The sequence below is a fragment of the Sceloporus undulatus genome, chromosome 6 (assembly GCF_019175285.1).
Source record: "Sceloporus undulatus isolate JIND9_A2432 ecotype Alabama chromosome 6, SceUnd_v1.1, whole genome shotgun sequence".
NCBI lineage: Eukaryota > Metazoa > Chordata > Lepidosauria > Squamata > Phrynosomatidae > Sceloporus > Sceloporus undulatus.
This window is the reverse complement of record NC_056527.1, coordinates 12291668-12316342: the sequence shown is the minus strand read 5'-3', so window position 1 is coordinate 12316342 and position 24675 is coordinate 12291668. Positions and strand designations below refer to the sequence as shown.

The window sequence follows — 24675 nt, the reverse complement described above, 5'->3', positions numbered from 1 at the left end:
GTCAAAGCTAACAAAATGAATTTCAACACGGAGAAATGTAAGGTACTGCACTTAGGGCGGAAAAATGAAATGAATGTATATAGGATGGGGGACACTTGGCTGAACGAGACTACATGTGAAAGGGATCTAGAGTCCAAGTGTAACAGAAGTTGAACATGAGTCAGCTGTGAGATGCAGCAGCTAAAAAGGCCAATGCAATTTTAGGTTGCATCAATAGAAGTATAGTGTCTAGCTCAAGGGAAATAATAGTGCCACTCTGACCCTATACAGACAGCCAAAATAAAGCTGCTTCGAGTCACTTTGGAGGTATGGTGTTTCAATGATGCATGCGTTCTAAGAGTCTGGAAGCTGCACCAAAGCTGCACTCCAGTCCTTAGGACTGGAGTGTGGCTTTGGTGCAGCTTCTGGACTCTTAGGACGCATGTATCATTGAAACACCATTTCTACAAAGTGACTCGAAGCAGCTTTATTTTGGCTGTCTGTATCAGGCCTCTATTCTGCTTTGGTCAGGCCCCACCTGGAATACTGTGCCCAGTTCTGGGGAGTGAGCAGTACCCACCTCTGTATTCTCAGTAGAAATTCTCTGGTCGATCCTGCCCTATATTTTGGAATAGCTGGCTTGCGTTTCTCTCCTTATTGTGCACAATTATTAATGACCAAAGAATAACTCTGCATAAACAACTTTTGTCTAAGGAACTTTCTGTTTTCTAGGTAGACAAGAACATTTCTGTATAATTACCTCCTTTTTTCTCTTTTTAAAAATTCTTCCAGGGCCCTGGCATTGGAAGTGCCTCTTTATCTACCTTTGGTTTTGTTGGCGCAGCACTTGAGATCATTTTAATTTTGTATCCTTTCTTTCAGTAGCTATTCTTGTATGTAAGTATACTCACTAATTTTCTGGAGCACTCTAATATGCTACTATGCTGGTGTAGAAGAGAGAAAATGACAGGTCAACCATTCTCATGCACTTAAAAGTGGTCATCCCTCTTTGCCTTCAAGATGTTTGAGTCTGAAACATGGATTATTCAGGGGTTCTTTTTTCCTTGATTCTCACAGCTATCTTATGGTCTCCTCTGTAGTTGGCTTCTATAGCCTGCGCTTTTTTGGAGATTTTACTCCCAGAAAGGATGACACAACTATGACAAAGGTAGGTTTAAAAAAATGTCCCATTATTGTGCTTTCTTCTTCCTCCTCCTGTTCCTCGTTCATTTCTACCAGTCAAGGCAAACCTGACTGTGGTTGCTCTAAATGACACATTGGTAGTGATTAGTTTTTGTAAGTTGTTTAAACAGACTGGAAGAGTTTCACACTGCTGAATGGGGCAGAGCAGAGAGGATGAGGAAAGAAAGGATGTGTCCTGTCTAATTTGAATAGCATCCATTCATACTGAATATTCCTGGAATTGCATAGCTTGTTAACTAACCACAGAAAATCTGGGGAAGGGCTTTCTCCCCTCTCCAAAGAGAAACATATTACTAATGAGTAACTTTAATTGTGTGGACTTTACTTTAGGGGTATGCTTGAAATGTGAGGAAATTGGTTGCTACAAGTCATGCAACATTACGCAGGCAAATTCATCCCATTTAAATAGCCACTTAAGAAGTGGCTCTTTTTAGCAACATACTTCATTCTGATGCTATTCTGACTTTGCAGAATTTTTATGGTGGCTTTAGAGGAATTAGTGACACATTCCCTGAAAAGATAGTCCTATAAACCAAGCATCCAAAAAGGATTCTGTTTAACTTTCACATATTTGAGATTTTCCACTACTTTATTTAAAGAGGGTTTTGGGTTTTTTTTTTGTATTCAATGAAACCAGGGGGTTGCTTTCTTTCATCTTGCCAGGGGTTCCTGGAAGTGGGAAAGCAAACAGTATAGAAAATTCTTGATTAATACTGTTGAGGAGTCCCATTATATTTGCTCAACCCTTTCATGTAAAAACATTTTGGAGAAAGGGCATTGTAAGCCAGTAACAGTGCTTAATTTTGCCTGCTATTGGTGTGTAGACATCTTTTAGAAGGTGCCCCCAATTTTTTTCCTTCTGGTTTTCTTCCTTGTGGCAGAAACTGATGCTAACCATGCTTTGTGTGTGTGTGTGTTTGTCTATTATAGCTTATATTGCTGTCAAACATCCTTGTGATCTTTTAAGAATTTTAGAGGAGACTAATATATATTGGAAGGTAGTATTACTGGAAGAGGGCAGAAGGAAGAGCCCTTTGGTATGGGCAGGCTGTAAAAGTAATCAGATTAGAAAAATTTGTTTATGTTTTGCATGTTTTCCATCCAGTTAGTAAACTTCACAGCTTTCATTCAAAGCTCATTAGTGTTGTTAACTTTAATTGAAATAACATATTTTTGTTCCAACAGATAATTGGAAATTGTGTTTCTATATTAGTCCTTAGTTCAGCGTTGCCAGTTATGTCAAGGACACTGGGCAAGTATTATTTCAGTTTTTAAAAAAAACATTTTAAAGTGTTTTCCACTTGGTATCACTGCAACAAACAGTAAATTGATTCAGTTATATGTTCAAGAAAGAAAATGTACACATATTGAGTGTTTTATCTATGCACTAGATGTGCTAGAATAGAGGTAGGCATAGTGCAGCCCATGGGTGGCATGTGACTCCTGGGGTTACTTTTGTGTTCCCACCTAGCCCTCCCATTCTTTTTTTTAAAAATGCTGCAGTTCTGAGTAATTGTTTTGCCCCCAAACTACAAGAAAGCCCCTCAAACACATCAAAGCATGCAAGAATGCCCCAACAAGTACCCCATAACACCCATCTCACCCCTCAAAATCACAATTTTCCTGTACAGTCGGCCCTTGTTAAACACGGATTTTTAATACACGGATTCAAGCACCCACTGTTTGAAAATGTTCCAAAAAGTATACATTTCAAATATCAAACCTTGATTTTCCATTTTTTATAAGGGACACCATTTTCCTATGCCATTATATTTAATGGGTCTTGAGCATCCACGAATTTTGTTATACATGGGGGATCATGGAACCAAACCCCAGCGTATAACAAGCGTCCACTGTACAATACCTCTCAAAATGGGGAGGGAAGAACCTCTACTTTCTCCAAGCAATTTTTCCCCACTTAAAGAAAAACATTTTAAAATGTCAACAATAAAACAGCAAGACAGTAAAAACATGCAACAGTGGATAAAGCTATTTTCAACAAAAAGACTGACCTGAGGGGGGAAAAATGCTTGAAAGATTTAAGTACTAGGTGAGCATTTCAGAAGCAGGGCATTTAACTGGGGAAGGTCTTCTCCTTGCTAGTCATTCACTTGACCTCTGAAGATGGGAATGCAGTTTAGACTTTCAAAAGATGATTTAGACTTACTTTCTGATTTATGAACTGGAAGGCAATTGTTGAGATAGAGTAAAAATAATCATCAGTACAGTCGGCCCTTCTTATACACGAATTTTTAATACACGGATTCAAGCATCCATGGTTTGAAAATGTTTTTAAAAAGTATACATTTCAAATATCAAACCTTGATTTTCCATTTTTTATAAGGGACACCATTTTGCTATGTATTATATTTAATGGGACTTGAGCATCCACGGATTTTGTTATCCATAGGGGACCTTGGAACCAAATCCCAGTATATAACAAGGGTCCACTGTATTTTAATTTGATTCCAAATAGGGATTGGTAGTAAGATGTACTCTTATTGGCTGCTCCCATTTAGTGGCATTGCATGTGTATTTTGGACTAACTCTAGTTTCCAAGCAGTCTTCACAGGCAGTCCCCCATGTATTAAAGTAGTCTTATCTGGAGCTTTCTATAGGATGTATGTCTGTGTGCAAGCTTTTGTTGTCCAAGATTGGCTGCAATTGGTGGAAGGAGTCTTTTTGGATTTCTTGTTATGGTTTGATTAGACAGCACCCTAACATTGTAAATCTGATATTTTAAAGCGAGCCAGTCCTATCCAGGATAGGTTAAACATCACTTGTCTAGTCAAACTACCTACCTACAGTACCTCTACCTTGGCAAGTTTGAGTTCCCGTTTATCTACCTTATCAATTATTAACAATCTCAGATACTGACTCAACACTTCAGCAATTTCATCTGAGCAAAACAAAGTCTCACCTAAATTTTCATATGACCTTCTTTAGTGGTGTCACATAGATAGTGAAATATACGAGACATGAAAAAGCCTTCTGGAACCTTATACTCTAAATGCATAGAGCTGAGTAATAGTTTCCTGTCAGCATCGTCTGGGACTGGCTTTCCTTTCCAGTTAGGAATGGAGCTACCAAATCACAGTGCCCCAATTTCCATAACCTCCAGAAGTCTAGCAGATTCAAAAATATCACCATCTCGCATTCTCTTGGTGTCAGTTGGGATGACTAAGGCAATTTGAGTACTGCAGCCACTCCTGAAAACAAGTTGAAATGGGAAACTTGTCCAGGAGTGTTGCCTTCCACTTTGAATCTAGAGAACTAACTTCATGGTCCTTTATACGCATGAAAGCTAGAATGGATCTTGGCTAAAGCAGTTGTCTCTCAAAAATAGAAAATAGTCAGAATAGAAAATGAAATAAGTTATTTATTTACAGATAACAAAAAACTGAAGGGGAAGGGGGGATTCTTAACTGATATAACTGAAACAAACTTTGAACTTGGACTCCTGCCTGAAAATCCTCATGTAGTGGATTGTTCCACCTGCCACCCCTGGGATAAGTTACAGTATTTATGGAATACTGTGTCCAGTTCTGGGCACCACAATTCAAAAAGGACATTGAGAAACTGGAGCGTGTCCAAAGGAGGGCAACTAAAATGATGAAGGGTCTGGAAACCATGCCATGTGAGGAGCAACTTAGGGAGCTAGGGATGTTTAGCCTGGAGAAGAGAAGGTTAAGAAGTGATATGATAGCCCTGTTTAAATATTTGAAGGGGTGTCACATTGAGGAGGGAACAAGCTTGCTTTCTGTTGCTCCAGAGACTAGGAACCAGAACAATGGATGCAAGCTTCAGGAAAAGAGATTCCACCTCAACATTAGGAGGAACTTCCTGACAGTAAGGGCTGTTCAACAGTGGAACATACTCCCTCGGAGTGTTAGTGGAGTCTCCTTCCTTAGAGGTCTTTAAACAAAGGCTGGATGGTCATCTGTCGGGGATGCTTTGATTTAGATTTCCTGCATGGCATGGGGTTGGACTGGATGGCCCATGAGGTCTCTTCCAGCTGTATGATTCTATGATTCTATAGCAGGCAGACTTTTCCTATTGACATTAGAAAAATAGTTGGAGCCAAAATATTTGGGTTCTTAAGAGTGATCTGGAAAATACAGATTGTTCAGGATCAGGATACAGTTGTGCATTTACCTGTGTTGGAAGAGCTACACTGCCTGAACATCTCTTGGTTCTCCAGCCTTCTAAGAAATGGTGTGTTGTGACTAGAGATATATTTTAGCTATCCTTTATAGACTTTTGAGGTTTTCTAGACATCTCAAGAGGTGTGAGATACAAATTGCATAAATGAATGTTATGTTGACATGTAAATGGAGTATATGCAAAACTGCAGGTGTACTCATTTTGTTAGACAAGTGTAGTAAAAAAGAACGAATGCCTAAGACTCATAAAGAACAACTTTGGGCACACTATAAGGCCTGGACATGCCCAGGAATATCTTTTTCTTTTAATAAGCAGGCCTCTATCACAACACACTGAGATTCAAATGAAAAAATATTAAACATAAAATTAAAAATTAATATGGTGTATACCTAAAACAAACTAAAAGCAAGTCTCTTTATTTTTTTCTCTGCAGTCCACAAATGAAATTTCTATATTGTTTGCTGTAGAGATAAAGGAAAGACTAAAACAGAAAAAGATGAGCAGTTACAACACAGCTAACAAATGCACAGACACAGCTGTCCAAACAGGATTAATAGCATGTATTAGGGTACAGTGAATCATGTGGTGCTTTGCAAAATATCAACATGCATCACATTGGAAGTTATGCCCAATGGCACTGGATGAATGAAAAGAGAAATAGAATTTAATTAGATTCATAGAAGTATTTCATAGCATTACTAAAGCAAGTCCCTGGATGATAAAAGAATCAGGGCTGCTCTTGTGATGGGAAAAGCAAACGGAAAAGCAAATTCACCTGTTTAAAACTACTACTGATCATTTTGCTGAAAGCAAGATGGGGCTTTATAAACATTGCATCATTGTTCCAGTGGCTTAAGAAGTTGTTCCTCTTTCAAATAGCTGGAAGACACCCTTGCTGGGCAGATATTCTGTGCTTATTTCATATCTTTCTTTTACACTCTTGCAAGGCAAAAGAGGACCCTGGTTTTTCTGTGTCCACTTTGCTTGGGTAAGAGCTTAAAATTTTAAGAGTGGGAGTCACTTCTTTTGGTCACTGGGGGGGGGGGGGGGGCTAGAAGATTCATTCTGTGTAACTGCTGGTAGAGGACTTCCAGAAAATTTTCTTTTCACATTCATTTTTATTTTTTATAGTCAATCAGGGTTTGAAGTTCAGAGGAGAAGGTCACCTGGGCACAGTGTTGGAGGACATCTCCTTCAATTTTACACTTTACTTTTCACTACTCCATTAAAGGGCTTGTGGGGACTTGCTCAGAGGAAGTCAGTCAGAGACTTGCTTCTGGAAGGAACTAGTAGCCAGGAGCTCTGTACATAACTATAGTCCCAGTTGATTGAGCTCACTAACAGAGTTTGGGGACAAAGGCCAGGCCCAAAGGGGTTCTTTACACTGGTGTTTGGCAAGGGAAACCCACAGTCTTGTTTCAGTGCCTCCTTGAGACTTCTTAGTATGGACACTAAGGGACCTGCTGCAGTCACCTGCAGCACTTGTGGGATGTTTGTCTTCTTGCCTACAGATGTGGGGAACTTCACCTGAACTAAGTGCACGTTGGTAGCCCTCTTAGAAGAGAAAGTACAGCAGCTGGAGGCCCAGGTAGCTACACTTCAGCATCATAGGGAGCAAGCGGTTTTCCTGACCAGAACGGACCAGATGGTCCTGAACGGGAAACACACAAAGGAAGTTGCTGGGGAGGAGGAGGAGGCCACTTCACATACAACAGAAGTAGATAGTTGGAGGAATGTCACACAGAGAAGTAGGTAAACCAGGGAACGTTCTGTGAGCTTGCAACTGCAGAATCAATTTGAATCTCTCTGTTATCAAGGATGACGAGGAAGGGCAGCAGGGACAGACTTCAGGGACAGAGCAGGGGATCCTGGGAGTAGCACCAAAGGGAACAGCCACTGCTAAGCCTCGGAGGTGGCGTGCGGTGGTCATGGGGGACTACTTGCTGAGAGGCACTGAACCAGTGGTTTGTGGGCCTGACTAGATATCTTGGGAGGTGTGCTGTCTCCCTGGGGCAAAGATCCGTGATGTCACAGAGAGGCTGACAAGACTTATTAAGCCTACTGACCGTCACCCCTTTCTTTTGGTTCATGTGGGAACCAATGATACTGCAAGGCACAGCCTTCAGAATATCATAAGGGATTATGAGGCTTTGGGTAGGAAGTTGAAAGAGATGGATTCACAGGTTGTCATCTCATCTCTTCTCCCAGTTGAAGGGCATGGTCCAGGAAGGGAGAGGAAAATAGCAGAGGTGAATAACTGGCTCCGCAGATGGTGCCACAAAAAATGGTTTGGATTTTTGGATCATGGACTGAGGTTTCATGAGGAGGGACTTCTGGCATCTCATGCCAGTTGGCAAAAACGTTTTTGCCAATAGTCTCAAAAATTTGATCAGGAGGGCTTTAAACTGAGTTATGTGGGGGAGGGAGATAGTATTCTGGAAGGCAAAAGGGATGGAGAAAATAGTCAAACTGTCATAGAGGGCAAACAGTGCAAGGACCCAAAAGTGGGAAGCAAAAAAAACTTGTACAGGCAGCAAGTAAAGGGGACCCATGGTCTAAGATGTCTCTACAGTAATGCACAGAGCATGGGAAATAAGCAAGATGAACGTCAACTCCTAGCACAACAAAGCAAATATGATATAATAGGCCTCACTGAAACCTTGTGGGATGAGTCTCATGATTGGAATGTAGAAATAGAGGGATATAACCTTTTCAAGAGAAACAGGCCAAAATGGAAAGGAGGAGGAATAGGCTTATATGTCAGGGACAATTACACCAGTGAAGAGATCCAGGACATCAATACTGGAAGCCAGGTGGAGAGCATCTGGATAAAAATTAAAGGGGAGGGCAACAAAAGCGATGTTATTGCGGTAGTCTACTACAGACCCCCAAATCAGATGGAGGAATTGGATGATGCCTTTCTAGAACAGATTATCACACTCAGAAAGGAGAGATGAAGTAGTGATGGGTGACTTCAACTATCCTGATATTTGCTGTAAGTCAGACTCAGCCAAATCCTCAAGGACTAGCAAATTCCTCACTTGCCTTTCTATATCAGTCCTTAGTTCAGCGTTGCCAGTTATGTCAACTTCATTGTCCAAAAGGTGGAAGAGGCAACAAGGGGATCAGCTATTTTGAATCTGATCCTAACCAACAGGGATGACCTAGTTAATGGAGTGCAAGTGGTGGGATCCTTAGGTGGGAGCGATCATGTTCTCCTGGAGTTTGTTATACAATGGAAAGGAGAAGCCAGGCATAGTCAGACATGCATTCTAGACTTTAGGAAAGCCGATTTTAGTAAACTTAAAGAAATACTGGGGGTGATCCCATGGTCAAGAATACTTAAAAAAGAAGGGAATTCAAGATGGGTGGGAGTTTCTTAAGGGGGAGATACTGAAGGCACAATTTCAAACACTTCCAATGAGAAAGAAAAATGGGAGAGGTCTCAAGAAACCAGGATGGATGACCAAGGAATTTTCAACTGAGCAAAATTTTAAATGGAACATGTATAACAAATGGAAAAACAGGAAAATTACCAAACAAATAGTGAGCACATGTAGGGATAAAGTCAGAAAAGCTAAGGGCTTTTTTGAATATCCGCAGCAAAAGGAAGGGAGGAAAAACAGTAGGGCCACTGCGTGGAGAGATGGCAAGTACTAACAGAAGACAGAGAAAGGCAGAACTACTCAACACCTTCTTTGCCTCAGTTCTCAGAAAAGGCAAAGGGTGCAACCTGAGGAAATGGAGCAGAGGACAGAATAGGGAATTTCAGCACAGAATAAGTAAAGAGATAGTACAGGAACACCTTGTTAACTAATGAATATAAATCTCCAGGACCAGACAACTACATCCAAGGTATTAAAAGAACTGGTAAGTGTAATATGGAGCCATGGCAATAATCTTTGAAAAACTCCTGCAGAACAGGAGAAGTCCCACAGACTGGAGGAGGGCAAACGTGTTCCATCTTCAAAAGAGGAAAAAGAGGATCCCAACAATTATCGTCCAGTTAGTCTTACCTCAATCCAGAAAGATTCTAGAGCAGATCATTAAACAGAGTCTGTGAACATTTAGAAGGCAATGCCAAATTACAAAAGTTAACATCAGAGTAGCCTTCCCAGGCATTGCATAATTGTCGCTTGATATTTGGTGTTCTTTTGTTGTCTGTTTATCAACCATTTCCGTATGCTATGTACTGTATATGCATTATCCTACTTGAGAGTATGTATTTTCCCTGGAAAATGATTAACCATCCATTAAGAACCCAAGCCCTCCCTCCAGTCCATCGCCTTGGCCAGGCCTTGGAGATAGAGAGGAACTGCTGGACCTCTTACCCTTTCCCTCCACCACTCTCTCTCTTTCTGGTCATGTCTTTTTAGATTGTAAGCCCAGGGCAGGAACATCTAACTAAAAAGATTGTATGTACAGCGCTGAAAATTTACAGTGCTTCATAAATAAGGTAATAATAATAAAATAAATAAGCATGCCAGACAAATCTAATCTCTTTTTTTGATAAAATACCAGCCTGGTAGATGATAGGGAATGCTGTGGATATAGTATATCTTGATTTCAGTAAGGCTTTTGACAAAGTTCCCCATGACATTCTTGCAACAAGCTAGTGAAATGTGGGCTAGACAAGGTAACTGTAAATGGATTGTAATTGGTTGACTGGCCGAACCCAAAGGGTGCCTCAACAATGGCTCCTTTTTACCTGGAGAATAGTGACCAGTGGGGTACCGCAAGGCTCTGTCCTGGGGTCAGTGTTATTCAACATCTTTAGCAATGACTGGAGGACAAAATTGGCGGCATACTTATCAAATTTGCAGATGACACCAAATTGGAGGAGTAGCTAAACCCCAGAGGACGAGCAAAGTTCAGAATGACCTTAATAGATTAGAAAGCTGGGCCAAAGCTAACACAATGAATTTCAACTTGGAGAAATGAAAGGTACTGCACTTAGGGTGGAAAAAATGAAATGAATGTATAGATAGATGGGGGACACCTGGCTAAGGAGACAACATGTGAAAAGGATCTAGAGTCCAAGAAGACCATAATTGAAAGTCAACAGTGCGATGAGGCAGCTAATAAGGCAATGCGATTTTAGTCTCTCAATAAAAGCATACTGTCTAGATCAAGGGAAGTAATAGTGCCACTCTATTCTGCTCTGGTCAGGCCCAACCTGGAATACTGTGTCCAGTTCTGGGCACCACAGTTCAAAAAGGACATTGAGAACTGAAAGTATCTAAAGGGGGGCGACCAAAAGGTGAAGAGTTTGGAAACCATGTCCTATGAGGAACGACTTAGGGAGCTGGGGATGTTTGCCTGGAGAAGAGAAGGTTAAGAGGTGATATTGTTTAAATATTTGAAGGGGTGTCACATTGAGGAGGGAACAAGCTTGTTTTCTGTTGCTCCAGAGACTAGGAACCAGAGCAATGGATGAAAAGCTTCAGGAAAAGAGATTCCACTCACATTAGGAGGAACTTCCTGACAGTAAGGGCTGTTCAACAGTGGAACATACTCCCTCGGAGTGTTAGTGGAGTCTCCTCCTTAGAGTCTTTAAACAGAGCCTGATGGTCATCAGTTGGGTGCTTGATTGAGATTTCCTGCACGGCAGGGGGTTCAACTGGATGGCCCGGGTGGTCTCTCCAACTCTATGACCTATGATTCTATAGAAGATTGCAGCACTAGACTCTGCAAAATAAGGACACTTTGCTGCGACTAAGGGCCCATTCAGACCACACTTTATCCCGGACAGGAATCAATTCTACAACGTGAAGTTCATATGGCCCCGATCTGTTACAATCCATTCAAGGCACGCACAAGTAAATGCCCTATAGTCTGGGTCACCAGATCGGGGCAAAATCCGTCTGTTTTGAAAAACCCAGGTTCCCTGAAATATGAACTGCCCCAATCATGATCGGGTCAAGTTCGGGGAGGGATTAAGGTCAGAGGGTGGGCAATGGAGGATCATGTCTCTCCTCTCCTGCCGGCTTTTTGCAAGCGGCTCCCCCTTTTTTGTTGTTGTTGCAATGACAGATGTGCATCATGTGGCTCTTCCTTCTTCTTTCCTGCCTCTCTGCCTTCCCCCCTCCCCTTATTCCTCTCCCCCCTCCTGTCGCTGCTTGCCCTCCTTTTTTCCTCCTCTCTCCGCTCTTCCTCATTCTCATCTCCCCCTCCTCATCCCCTCTGCCAATGCCACCCCCCGCGGGCTCTTTCTCCTTTCCTCCTCCTGACTCCTTTTCCTCCTGCTCTTCTTCCTGCTTTTCCTTTCCTTTTCCTCTTCTCCTCCTCTCCCTGCTTCCTCTGCACCTGCAGCTGAGGAAGAGGAAGAGCAGAGTAGAGGAGGAGGAGGAGGAATGCATAGGAGGCGGGGTGGCCTAGAAGAGACCCGGGGGAGCCAAGGACCTTCGGCCCTCAAGGCAGGCAGGCAGGTAGGCGGGCGAGTATCTGCAGTGAGGGAAGGAGTGTGTGTGTGTGAGAGGGGAAAGAAGGAGGGAGGGAAGGAAGGAAAAAAGGAGGAAAGGTATGACAAGGGAGAGAAGAGGAAAGGAGGAAAGAAAGAGGAAGGAAGGAGAACATGGAAAGAGGAGAGAGAAGGAAGGAGGGATAAGCAGTGAGAAAATAGTGAAGGAGGAGGCAAAACAGAGGAAAAGAGAAGGAAGGGAAAGAGGGGACCAGGGCAGAGAAGAAGAGGGAGAGGTCTGTCTGCTTCTGCCGGGGGCCTCTGGTGTCGTATCCAGCAGGGGCTTCTGTGCTGTCAACGCGCAGGAGGCAGGGATCCAGGGATGCCCAGGACCCTCTCCTCCTTCCCTCCAGGAGGGAACCACAAAAGCTCCTCTGGAGCATTTCTCTTTTTTTTTTGACAGTCTATGCCAGGGGTAGGCACCTGCGCCCCGCGGCTGGATGCGGCCCGCCCAGCCCAGTCCTGCCGCCGATTGCTGCCGGGCCTTTAGCCTCTCACGCGAGGGGCATGGTGGGGGGGCAATTGTCTATAGAAGCCTAAGAAACATGCATTTACTTAACATTTTTTTAAAAAATCAGCAATTTTTTTCGCGTGTCCTCCATTTTAAAAAAAAAAGTGTCCTCCATTTGAAAATTTTGTCCTACAGCTGCCTGGTTATTTATTTTATTTTTTTAAAAAAATTATTAATTATTTATTTTTTGGCTTCGGCCCCCCAGTTGTCTGAGGGACAGCAACCCGGCCCCCGGCTCAAAAGGTTGCCTACCCTGGTCTATGCACATGATTTTTTGGGTGACATACAATGTGTGTGTGCTTGTGCTACTTTCACTTCTTCTTGCTCCTGGAACAGCATCTTATAAGATCCTTTATTATTTTATTTATTTGTGTTATTTGGTTATATGCAGATGTGCAATGCCTGAGACATTTCCCTTTCATTTCCCTTCTCCTGGAATTATTTGTTTAAATGTGAATGCTACGATACCAATGTTACAAATGTTTCCCTTTCAATTTGGGAAATTGATACTGATAATTGAATGCTTTTGCTTTTGCTAAACACAAGACATACATCAGAGGTTTTTAAAATTTGACAGCATCTGCGCACCTTGCCCGCCCAGATTTAAAAAAAGGAGGGAAGCCCCCATCTGCTAGCCAATGGCTGCAAGAAATGTCACCTTTTACGAAAGCAGAACTAATTTGATTGACAGCAGAGCACCTTCCTTTTAAACCAGTTTAAAGAACTGCAATGGCTTCCGGGGCAATACCCGATGAGAGGTATTTATTGGTGGGCGCTTGCTTCCGGAGGCATTCGGGGGAGCAGAACCAAATCTTCCCAGTTCCTTCCAGGGCAAAACCGCCAGTGAGAATGGGCCTTAGTTCCCTTTCTGCTTCAACAGACAAATCTTACAATTTACGATACTGCCTTAAAGAGAGATTTAAGACAAGTGATTTCGCTGCTCTTTAAGATTTTTAACATTTGACATAAGTATATAATATTTTTGATATGCATTCATGTAGTTTTTAATTATAATGACCTAAGTGATTGAAATCTGTGTAGAATTATGCTCAAAGCGCTTTCAATATAACCTTAAGATACCACTTTTGATCTAACATTATCTGAACTGGTCTTATTTCTTATTCTCTCCCATAGGCATTACAAGGTTTGATCTCCTTGGAGACTTTGGAAGGTTTAACTGGTTGGGGAACTTCTACATTGTGCTATCCTACAACCTGCTGTTTGCCATTATGACAACCCTGTGTTTGGTTAGAAAATTCACTTCAGCAGTTAGAGAAGAACTTTTCAAAGCACTAGGTAACATGTTTTCCCTTATTTTGGTACTTGTCATACTTTATATGGTCTGAATTTAAACTAATTTTATATATTAGGGAAAATAACTGGCTGATGAGGGTTTTCAGTTTCTTTATGTGAAGCTTAGGTCAAACCAACCATTTAATGACCTTCCTCTACCTGGTATGGAAAGATGTATCTAGTTTTGTATTTGAATTCTTGGTTCTTTTTGACGAAAATAATTTTTGTAGCATTTGTGTTACATTCATCAAGAAAGTTAATAAAACACTACACATAGCAACAAGGCATGTTGAGCACATCAGTGAAATCAGTAGAACTGGCAGAACAAGGACGAATCCATGTGGCCATTCATATGTTGATGAAGTGCAACTTACAGTAACTATACCAAATGGGAGTTGCAGTCCAGCATCTGGAGGGCTTCATGATTCTTACTCCAGCCCACTTAGTATCTTGGCCTGCTGGTGGAAAGTTATCGAAGATGGTGTAAAACAGGCCTCTGTGCTTTAAGTTCCTGCTAGATGTGCTTCAAGCAGTGGAAAGAAAGAAGGGCTTCCTGAGGATTGTGAAGCCTGGACTGGCTTGTATGGAAGTTTGTGGTCTTTAAGATAACTTGTTCCCAAATTGTGCAGGGCCTTTGTAGGTTATGACTGGCCCTGTGAATTGTATCTGGAAAGATTGGTAGGCAGTGATGCTGTTGAAATAGGGATGTCTCCATTACTGTACTAGTTCATTCTTACACCATGTTACAGGAGTATACCGAGAAGGTATAAGTAAGGGACACTGCACGGTGATCAGGTTAAACATCCACATTTTTAAAGCTAGCCCTTGACTTATGCCCATTAGGTTGGTCTGTAACATGTTGCTCAGAATTTCAGTGGTAGGAATTTAAACATTACAGGTAAATCAGTTTAAGTTTTCATTGAAAATAAATTAGACAATCCATGTAGAATACCTTCTTTTGCTTCAAAGTGAGGTGTGATGGAAAACTCATGTACAGCCTCCTTTCCTACTCTGTAATAACCGAAAAGAGCTGATATTTTATCATGATCCATAACATCCCACTTTTCCCTGTCAGCAGCCAGTGATGTGGAACAGTGCTGAGGAAACCCAAACTCTTTGATACAACACAAGGCACATTTTGTTAGATGGAGGCAGTTAGGTTATTTGAGTTTGCATGGGTAACTTGAAGACTAACAAGTTCTATTTGGCATATATTTTCTTGCACTCTAGCCATGCATTTGATGAAGTCAGCTGAATTTTTTAGTGTTAAAGGAGCCTAAGAATTTTTGCTTTTAAAACTGCTGTTTTAGATTAAATAAATGATTTTTTTGCATTAAATTCCTCATGTTTTGCAGGTTTGGATAAGCTTCACCTCTCACATAATGCAAGAGACTCTGAGACAGCAAAGCCCTCTGTGAATGGGCATCAGAAAACACTGTGAAACTCAGTGACACACTGGAGCTCAGTTCTTCAGCTTCATAACATTCCTGTCACTTCATCACATTTGTTTTTTGTATTGCTTTTACCTGTTTGTATTTTGGGTCCAACGATAAAACTGTGCCCAAGAAAGCTGGGTGCATCAGGCTCTACTCTTCTTTCTTGGATTAGTCTGTTTTCCTCCCAGCATGTCTTTCAGCTGGTTCAGAAGTGTCTCTTGAGACCTGGAAGCTGAAAAGAAAACTGCATTCCTCTTGAAGAGAGACTGTATTGATCTGACAGTGTATGGGGCCAATAATACAAAGTTGGTGTATTTCCAGTAAGATTGCATTATGAAAACTTGCTAACTTGCAGTGTAGAAAGGCCCAGAATCAATTAATTTGCCTATTAAATTTGTATTGTAATTGTCTAAGATACAAGCAGTTTTAGCTCTAAGCTACAAACTGTCCTGCACTGGAGACAACTTCCATTGTGATTAATGAATTATGCAGTAACTTAACCTCCCACTGCTAAAGCTGAGCCTGAAAAACTGAGTAATTTCATAGACCTCTGATCATTGTGCACATAATAATGTATATGGGATAGGATAACACAGCAGTCACTTGCTCCACTAAATATTATGTACAAAAAGTTCTTTTGTTTCCTTTCTGTGAAATATGTCACCTATGTTTATAAGCCGTGAGGAAAGGAGGTAATGGAACACAGCTTTCACAGGTGTCTTTAAACGACTTTTAAGGCAGGGCATTTCATCTCATTGAAACAGGCCATTTTCCCATCAGTTTCTTTAGCTGACTGCATATGTGCCTATAACCTCTTGGGGGAAAAAAGGAGTAATTGGGTTAGTAGATAATATTGCTCAGCTTTTGAAGCACAAAAATTTAATTCCTGTTTAGATATGGTTGTATTAATAGAGCATGCAATTTTCTTTAATACTGCTACACTTTAAAATTTTAGAAGCCCTGTGTGTGAAATCTAAAGCTGGAGGAACTTCAAACTGATTTGAGCTAATATACTGTGAATAGAGGTGGGTTTGTAAAGATCAGTGTGAGTAACTGCCAAAAGATTGCAGTTGGATGACATGACACACTGTGAATAAGGACATTTTATAGGTTTGATAGCATAGCATTAACTGGAACTTCACAATTTGGATCATTTTGCCTCAGTTTGAAAATATTAGTATTATTCAGTCTCAGCAAATCCAGTGGTTCTAACTTATACACTGGGTTTTGATGTGTTGCAAAGTATCCAGATAGCCTCACAAGTCATGCAGCTTTTCAACAGAGATCAGTGTTGATAATTTTATTAAGGTTTCACAAGGAAGAGCCTTACTCCTTGACCTCACTGTGGAGCTTGCGGACATCAAATACATTCAGGTTAACCATTTCTTGATCAATTTATGTTTTCCTTAAAAAATTGGAAGATAAGTTTCTAGAAAATAGATTATAGCAATTTTAATAATAGACAGTTGAAGTGGTCCATAGAACATACAGAGAGAACATAATTTAATTGGAAAATACAGGAAAGTACAAGTACAGAGAATTGAATAAATTGTAACAGGGAACTGTTTGCCATAGCAGTAGCTTATGGCAATCAGTTCACTCTAGTTTCTCTGTTCAAATGTCCATCTCAATTTGAAATTAGTAATCTCATCAAGAGATTTGGGTGTATCTCATCATCATTGAAATTGCATAAATGTATATTAAAGCATTTAAATCATGCAGGGCACATGCTTTTAGTGACCTGCCACCTCCACTGACACCAGTAGCATACCTATTCAAAATCAGGCAAGTTCAGTATAGTAAATGCATATCCATACAAAACTAGGTTGAGTTGTAGACTGAGTTGGCAAGTACATGGCTGCATGCAGAGCAGAGTTCTTTGAATAAACATGATGATTGTCATTGGGCAAAATTGCTATAGAAAATGATGTGAATTTAACCCAAGAGCTAGGCCCTTATTTCCTCTTGAAGTCACCTGTGTAGTTGTTGGAAAATGTTTTGTTGGGGGGGGGGGGAAAGAAGAGAGAATGGTTGAAATTATGAAAATTGTATGATTTTAGACACATTTGTAATAGCACACCAAGAACAATCTGCTGTGTGGACACTGCTCAAGTATGTGGTCAGTTCACTATGAACCGATTGAGTACATGGTATGGCATGAGACCTCCTGTTTTAATATCTAGGATATTATGTAGGATCAGGTGTGCTTTTTAGTCCATGTATTATTAAGAAGCTTTATGCCCTCCAAAGAAATGGGAATGTTTACCTGTGTGTCTGTTGCCAATGCAGCAAACCATTCTTCTGTGAAATTAAAGAAAAGTATAGTTCAGTAGTCCCCCGCTCCACCCCATTTGTGATGCACTACTATGGAAATGATTGTGAGATAAAACACACCACAGTTGTTCAGTGCCCTTTCCTTGCTAGAAATATTATGGTATGTGACTGTCTCCTATGTGTCTTGGCTTTGTCCATACGAAACAGTCATTTTACCTTTCAGTGCAAAATATTTTATTAAAAATTATACTTTCCAATGTCATTAAAAATCTCCTACTCTTACTTAAAATGTATACAAGGTTAAACACCTCTAAGGAAGTAGTTAATTTACACCTGGATATTGGCGACACATTCCTCGTTGTATGACTAACATTCAACATTCAGTACCTTTTTAAGGTACAGTAGACTCTCAGCATCAACCATCTGCCTCATTTATTATGAGGCTTAAGCACAAAATACATTAACTGAGTATATATCAGATCAGACCAAAATGTATGTAAGTAAAGTGTCTTAAATGAGCCAGTGTTTGGGTTTCTTTTCCACTGAGTAAAAGCAGTGTTAACACATTGTGACAAAAATTTTGTAAAGTCTGAGCACATATTTACTATTCAGCTTTTAAAGCTAAATTCAGGTGGACAAGAGGTTTAATTCAGAAGTTGGATTTGCTAGGACACTGTTTACAGATATGTAATGTGATGTTTATCAGCACCTCTCTTTGTCCAGTATCTCTTACAGTTGCCTGTTTTACAGTGTTGATTAAAGGATTTGACAAGTAGTTGTGTATGACTTGGTGTTTCATGCAGATCAAACCTTGTAATGGAGCACATTGATGCAATGGCAGAATATGAATCCCATTTGTATGAGATTCCAAGCATTTGGGAATTAAACTTTACACAGGTACTGCCTAGATCTTCATGAAAATGAGATTATTTCTTTGCCCACCTAGAAAGCTGGGGACTTTTATCCAGGAATAGATGGTTGTATGGTAGTGTGTGTAGCATTTTGCATAGGTAATGTCAATAAGTGTGGACATGCCTCCTTAATAGCTTTTGTCTAAATGGTAAATGGAAGAAGGGAAACCTAAGGTGGGGGAAGAGCTCTTTTAAGATCAGTTGGGCAGATCTTAAAAACTGGCGGCTCAAGCATACATGCAATTTATGCTATGCCAGGGAGGGGGTTCCGGAATGGATCCCTCACGTAAGGTAAGGGTGCACTGTATATACATCATGTCCTTTAGCCTGCAGTTACAGGATGTTCAGTGTCCATGATCACAATCCCTGAGGTCATTCAAATCAAGTTCTGTTTCTTATCTAAAGCACAGTGGAGAAAACAGCAACAGCATTTTGGGTGATTTACCTGATAATAATAATGATGACATAGGCTGAGAAGCAGCAGCAAGTCTCCAACTAGAGTTATTTAATGAATAATATTTGTTACTAGAAAGGATGGTTTCAATACCCTTGGACACCAAATTCCAATGGCAATAGCACTGCACCTGTGGGACTCATCTGCAAGTAGTCAGCCGAAGTGAGACTGGAAGGAATGGCAGTATTCCTAATGCCACGACCCTTTAATGCAGTTCCTCATGTGGTGGTGACCCCCCAATCATAAAGGAGCGGTGTTTCGGTTCCCAAGTCCATTGGAAATATGTGTTTTCCGATGGTCTTAGGAGATCCCTGTGAAAGGGTTGTTCGACCCCAAAGGGGTCCTGACTCACAGGTTGGGAATCACTGGTCTAGAACATACAGTCCGCCCTTGCTTTATGTGGGGGATCCGTTCTGGACTCCCCTGCGTAAACCAAATACTGCATATACTCAAGCCCATTTAACTGGGGCTCATGCATGTGGCGGCGTGCGCCCCATTAGTTACAATGGGATGCACCACCCCTTGCGCTCCTGCATAGCTTTCACCATATGCCGAAAACCTCATACAGCGCGCCTGCGTTTGACGCAGGCATACTGTACTTGATTGCTTAGACAGAAAACAGTATGTCTGGATTACTTGATACTTTATTGATCAAAAATTTCTTTGGATTACTTAAGAAATTGGGGTTTGAGCTTTCTTGAACATATCAGCACTCCAATATTGGGAGCTCTGTGTGAAGAGGAATTTTAGAGATCCTGGCTTATTACTGCTATGACATTATCATCTATTTCTTGCATAGACTTGGACAGCTTTCACGGATATGTCTAAGAGCCAGTGCCCACAAACAAACCCCCCAAACTTGTATCTCCTCATTTCAATGGTTATGTTATGATCCACAACAATCCATGATACTCCATCTTGCCTTAAGAAAATTACAGCTCTTTCCAGAATTGCACATATATGCACACAAAGGGGATTGGCTTGAACAGGAACTTTGGATGAAAAATTAGTATATCTTTTAATGCTTTATATATATACACATTTATTTTGTATTAAAATGTTAGTTGAGAATTTTCTTTTGATAACAGGAGCGGCATAAAGGGCATGCAGGTCTTTCCCCCAAGGAAAACTCTTCAAATGCTTGAAGACAAGTACAATGAAAAATATGAGAACAGGAAAGCAGAACAATCTGACGGAAGTATGTTTGGCAGCTGTCTTGGGACAGTTCATCCTGAAGAAGAGGGTGGCTGAGTGGCATAATGCAAATTGGGCAGTCAACTATATCTTGCCGAAAAGCCTGGGGGGAAAAAGTGATATTAAACTTGGAAAACACTACATTATTGAGCAAAAAATCTGAGTGGCCTTGCTGGAAGTATGACTCAACATGATGAAAAGTAATATGCTTTGGTTTAAATTGAGCTATATATCCTGACTAAAGCAGACCTACTGAATCAACTGTTGACTTGCCAAATCCCCACTGACTGAATAAGCTACTTTAGCTAGATTATGATCTGGATATATTTAGCTAGATTATGAACCTTTGAAATTTGCATTTTTGTATTAATCCTGTGTGTGCTACAAAACACACTACCGATGATTTTCATAACTTAAGAGTACAGAACAGCCCTTGCCCATTTCTGTTGGATCATGTCCCTGATAGATTGCTAAGATGTCAATGCTCAGCAGGACTGACACAACTAATGAGGTATGTACATTCTTCATTGGCACAGGTGCTAGACTGTGATGTTAAAGCCCAAAGAATTCATTTCAACTGCTTTCCACCACAGGAATCTTGATCAGTTGGCATAAAGGGAAAACCCATGAGTGTGGATTGCTCAGGTCATCCAGAGAATACCACATAAAGAATAAAATTACAAAATAGCAGGAATAAAACTCATTTACAGAAATTAAAATACCTTGACATAAACGAACATTTGACCAAAATGAAAGGCTCAGCATCGATCACCTCCCATCACAGCAGTCCAAAGCTGTTGTGCTACCCCACAAAAGGTGACCCCCATTAGCTGGTCTTGCTGCCTGAATAGGGCACGCTGTATTGTGTGCAAATGTGTTAAAAGGCTTGAACCTGGATCAGAAAAAAAACCTTCCTGCTCAACCACTAAGCTCACTCGAATGATCATACAAATGTAATACCCACTCAGTGAGGGTAAAACTGGACCATTACTGTGCACCACACTGAACTGATGTGAATAATGAATACATAAAAAACTGCCATCTGTTGTACACAGCAATAAAATACAAAAATGTAAAGTACATCTCTGCCTGAGCCAAGAAACATTTGTGCCAGAAAACCAACCTGCATCTGTATCCTTTCCCACTCATCTTCACTTAGGAGTGTGCCAAATGTCTTGTCTAGTTGCTGAAACACATCTTGACTTGCAGCTACAGTAGAATCAATCTCAGAGAAGAGTTCATCTATGTGGGTATCATAGGAATTCAACAGTCGTTGGCAGATCTCTGTAAACTGAACAGTTAAGATAAAGTATTTTAGTCTTGAAAGGGGAATGTACAGTGGAACCTCGCCATACGCGGGGGATCCGTTCCAGATCCCGCCGCATATGGCAATTTCCGCCTATGCTCGAGCCCCATTGTAAACAATGGGGCTCGTGCACGGCGGCGCGGAGGTGTGCGGGGCACAACAGGCGCACGCGCCCATTCAACTGAATGGGACGTGCCGCCCCTTCCGCCCCGCGCGCCCAGCGGCTTAAGCGCGTACGCTCAAAGCCGCTTATAAAAAGTCCGCGTATGCGGAGGCCCCACTGTAATTGGTTTGACACAGATAACTGGGACCTCAAAGAATTCATGTAACTGTTCTATGCAGGAAAGTAAGATTCACCTTAAATCATGAATCACAACCAGCCTAGAAGAATCTTACTCTTTCCTGTTTTCAATACTGGTTCCCCTGAGGGGAAATTATTTCTCAATCTGTTATGGTAATTAGGCTTTTCTCTGGCCTAATGTTCTAGATCAAATGTTTTGTGCTACATACAACTCTCAGCTGCCCATGCCTGAATGGCCAGAATGGGGCTATGGAACACTTGTCCAAAACCCCTGGAAGGGAATGTAAGCCAAGGCTTTGGACGAGAAATCAAGTATGTATCAAAACATACCATAAGTACAGGAAATATTTCTGTTTCTTGCCATTATAAGTACTAGCATTTTGGTGTGGGGTGGCGCTTTATGTATCTTATTTTCTAGATCTGCAGCGGCCTAGAGCATCAGAAACTTTGTTCAACATCTTTATCAATGACTTGGATGATAGAATAGAGGGCATGGTTGTCAAATTTGCCGATGAAATGACCTTGACAGATGCGAAAGCTGGGCAAAAAACTAACATAATGAATTTCAACAAGGAGAAATGTAAGATACTACACTTAACTTAGGCAGTAAAAATGAAATGCACAAATATAGGGCGGGTGACACTTAGCTTGTCAGCAGTACATGTGAAAGAGATCTAGAGGTTTTAGTGGACCACAGGCTGAACGTGAATCAGCAATGTGAGAACGCAGCTAAGAAAGCAAATGCAATTCTAGTTTGCATCAGTAGAAGTATAGTGTCTAGATCAGGGGTAGGCAACCCTTTTCAGCCGGGGGCCGGGTTGCTGTCCCTCAGACAACTGGGGGGCCGAAGCCAAAAAATAATTAAATAATTTTTAAAAAAAAATTAAATAAATAAATAAACCAGGACAAATGTAGGACATTTTCAAATGGAGGGCAGTTTTTAAATAAAAAATAGAGGACACGCAAAAAAATTTGCTGATTTTTTTTTAAATGTTAAGATAAATGCATGTTTCTGAGGCTTCTATAGGCAATTGCCCCACCATGCCCCTCACACGAGACGCCAAAGGCCCCAGCGGCAATCGGCGGCAGGACCAGGCTGGGGCCGGTCCCAAGGCCTTGCCGGGCTGCATCCGGCCCGCGGGCCGCAGGTTGCCTACCCCTGGTCTAGATCAAAGGAAATAGCAGTACAACTCTCCTTTGGTCAGACCAACTGGAATGCTATGTCCAGTTCAGGAACCACAATTCAGGGAGGATGTGGACAAACTGGAACATGTCCGGAGGGTGATCAAAATGGTTAAAGGTCGAAAAACATGCCTTATGAGTGGCTTAAGGAGCTGGCTGTTTAACCTGGAGAGGAGAAGGTTAAGGGGTGATATGATAGCCCTGTTTAAATATTTGAAGGGGTGTCATATTGAGGATGGATCAAGCTTGCTTTCTGCAACTCCAGAGACTAGGACACAGCAATGGGTTCAAATTACAGGAAAAGAGATTCTACCTCAACATTAGGAAGAACTTCTTGACAGTAAGAGGTGTTGGACAGTGGAACCCACTCCCTCGGAGTGTGGTGGAATCTCCTTCTTTGGAGGTTTTTAAGTAGAGGCTGGATGGCTATCTTTCTGGAATGCTTTGACTGTGTCTTCCTGCATTGTAGGGCTTGGACTGGATGGCCCTTGTGCTCTCTTCCAACTCTATGACTGTATGTTACAGAGAAGTAGTTGTGTTACTCTATTGCAGAAAAAACAAAGTGATGTGGTATATTTAAGGGAAAATGTATCTAAGGCATGGAGGATTTTGTTTGTTAATAATGAGTGAATGTATTTAAATATATTTCATTATATTTAATGTAGACATAATTTTTAATTTCAACTGTTTTACAAACTACACTGGGCCCTTGGTGTCTGCTAGGGTTTGGTTCTAGAACCCACCATGAATACCAAAATTGGTGGATGCTCAAATCCCATTAAATACAACGGCATAGTGAAATTGTGTCCCTTATATAAAATAGCAAAACCAAGGTTTACTTTTTAGAATTTATATTTTTTTTTAATATAAATATTTAATATTTTCAAGGCGTGGACGGTTGAATACATGGATAAAGAATCTGTGGATATGGGGGGCCAATGGTATTTCCCATCTATGTAGCTAACTGGTAATGTATAATTTCAGAATAATAACCCCCATAAAAACCCCCAAACACAAACCTGAAAAGTAGGCCCTGGATCTGCAGCAGTTGCCCAATCCAGCTAAAAATGCAGCTTTGATAGTATCTGCACATGTCTATGCCTCCTGATTCAGAAAGTACTATGTAGGAGGAAGACTTTCAGAATTACCTTTGAAACTAGACCTCCATAGGTGTTCCCTGCTCCTCTTGAGTCAGGAGAAGCTTTACTATTTAAACATGTTACTAATACTCTGTAGATTAGCATTCACACTGCTATAAATTAAATGTGGCAGTTTTTACAGACACGAAGCAATTGCCTTGAGTGACACAGCGTTTGGCATATCTCATATCACCTTAAAAAATGAAAAAGCTCTTCTGGTTAGAAAAATATACTTTTTTAAAAAAAAAAATAGCCACTACTGAATTCTGCATCAAGTTAGCATACAACTGTGGTGCCATTATGAACTAAATTTTTGTAATTTGTTTTGGGGGGCATGTCAGGAGAAAGGTGGGGGTATAAATTAAGTAAGTTACTTGTGAAAATGTCTTCGTAGAATGGAGGAAAAAAACTATTATAAACTTTTATCTTACTACAAGTTCTCCTAAACAACAAATACTTAGATACCAACTTTTGTTCCATTATCACACAGATCTTTCTTTCCTACTACTGTACCCTGATCCCTATCTGGTGCTGCTGACTAAATGACAGATGGAAATGATGTAGGATATGGTGCAGGGCATTAAAGATGAAGACGGAAGTTGGCAGACCTTCCCCCCACATGAACAGCTGGACAACATAGGATCCATGTTATTTGTTCTTCAAAGGAAAAGGTAAAACAAATAAAACCCCCATTTTAAAAATGAGAAAATTTAATTTCTTAGAAGAAGGCTGTTCTATATTTGTGTAATTTATTATATGTCTGCTCTGGCGACCTCTCTGCCCTTCAACCTGAACAACATGACAAAGTGAATGCATTCTAAATATTTTTATCTACATGTAAAGCACCATCAGTCACAGGTTTTAGGCG

At 40.9% G+C, this 24675-nt stretch overlaps 2 protein-coding genes across 12 annotated transcripts in view; one reads left to right on the top strand and one right to left on the bottom strand.

Annotated features, from left to right (window-relative positions):
- LMBR1 (limb development membrane protein 1) overlaps nt 1-18095 on the top strand; it is a 79350-nt gene extending 61255 nt beyond the window's left edge. For all 5 annotated transcript variants that reach the window (XM_042473372.1, XM_042473373.1, XM_042473376.1 and 2 more), the window contains 5 exons: nt 772-845; nt 1057-1147; nt 2368-2434; nt 13452-13613; nt 14966-18095. In XM_042473372.1, coding sequence (XP_042329306.1) covers nt 772-845; nt 1057-1147; nt 2368-2434; nt 13452-13613; nt 14966-15051 — 480 coding nt within the window. In that variant the 3' untranslated portion in view covers nt 15052-18095. The remainder of the gene's footprint in view (nt 1-771; nt 846-1056; nt 1148-2367; nt 2435-13451; nt 13614-14965) is intronic.
- A 970-nt stretch (nt 18096-19065) lies between these two features.
- Nucleotides 19066-24675, bottom strand: part of RNF32 (ring finger protein 32) — a 32323-nt gene continuing 26713 nt past the window's right edge. For all 7 annotated transcript variants that reach the window (XM_042475026.1, XM_042475022.1, XM_042475020.1 and 4 more), the window contains 2 exons: nt 21003-21170; nt 19066-19982 (listed from right to left, as the gene is read on the bottom strand). In XM_042475026.1, the coding sequence (XP_042330960.1) occupies nt 19746-19982; nt 21003-21170 (405 nt within the window). In that variant the 3' untranslated portion in view covers nt 19066-19745. The remainder of the gene's footprint in view (nt 19983-21002; nt 21171-24675) is intronic.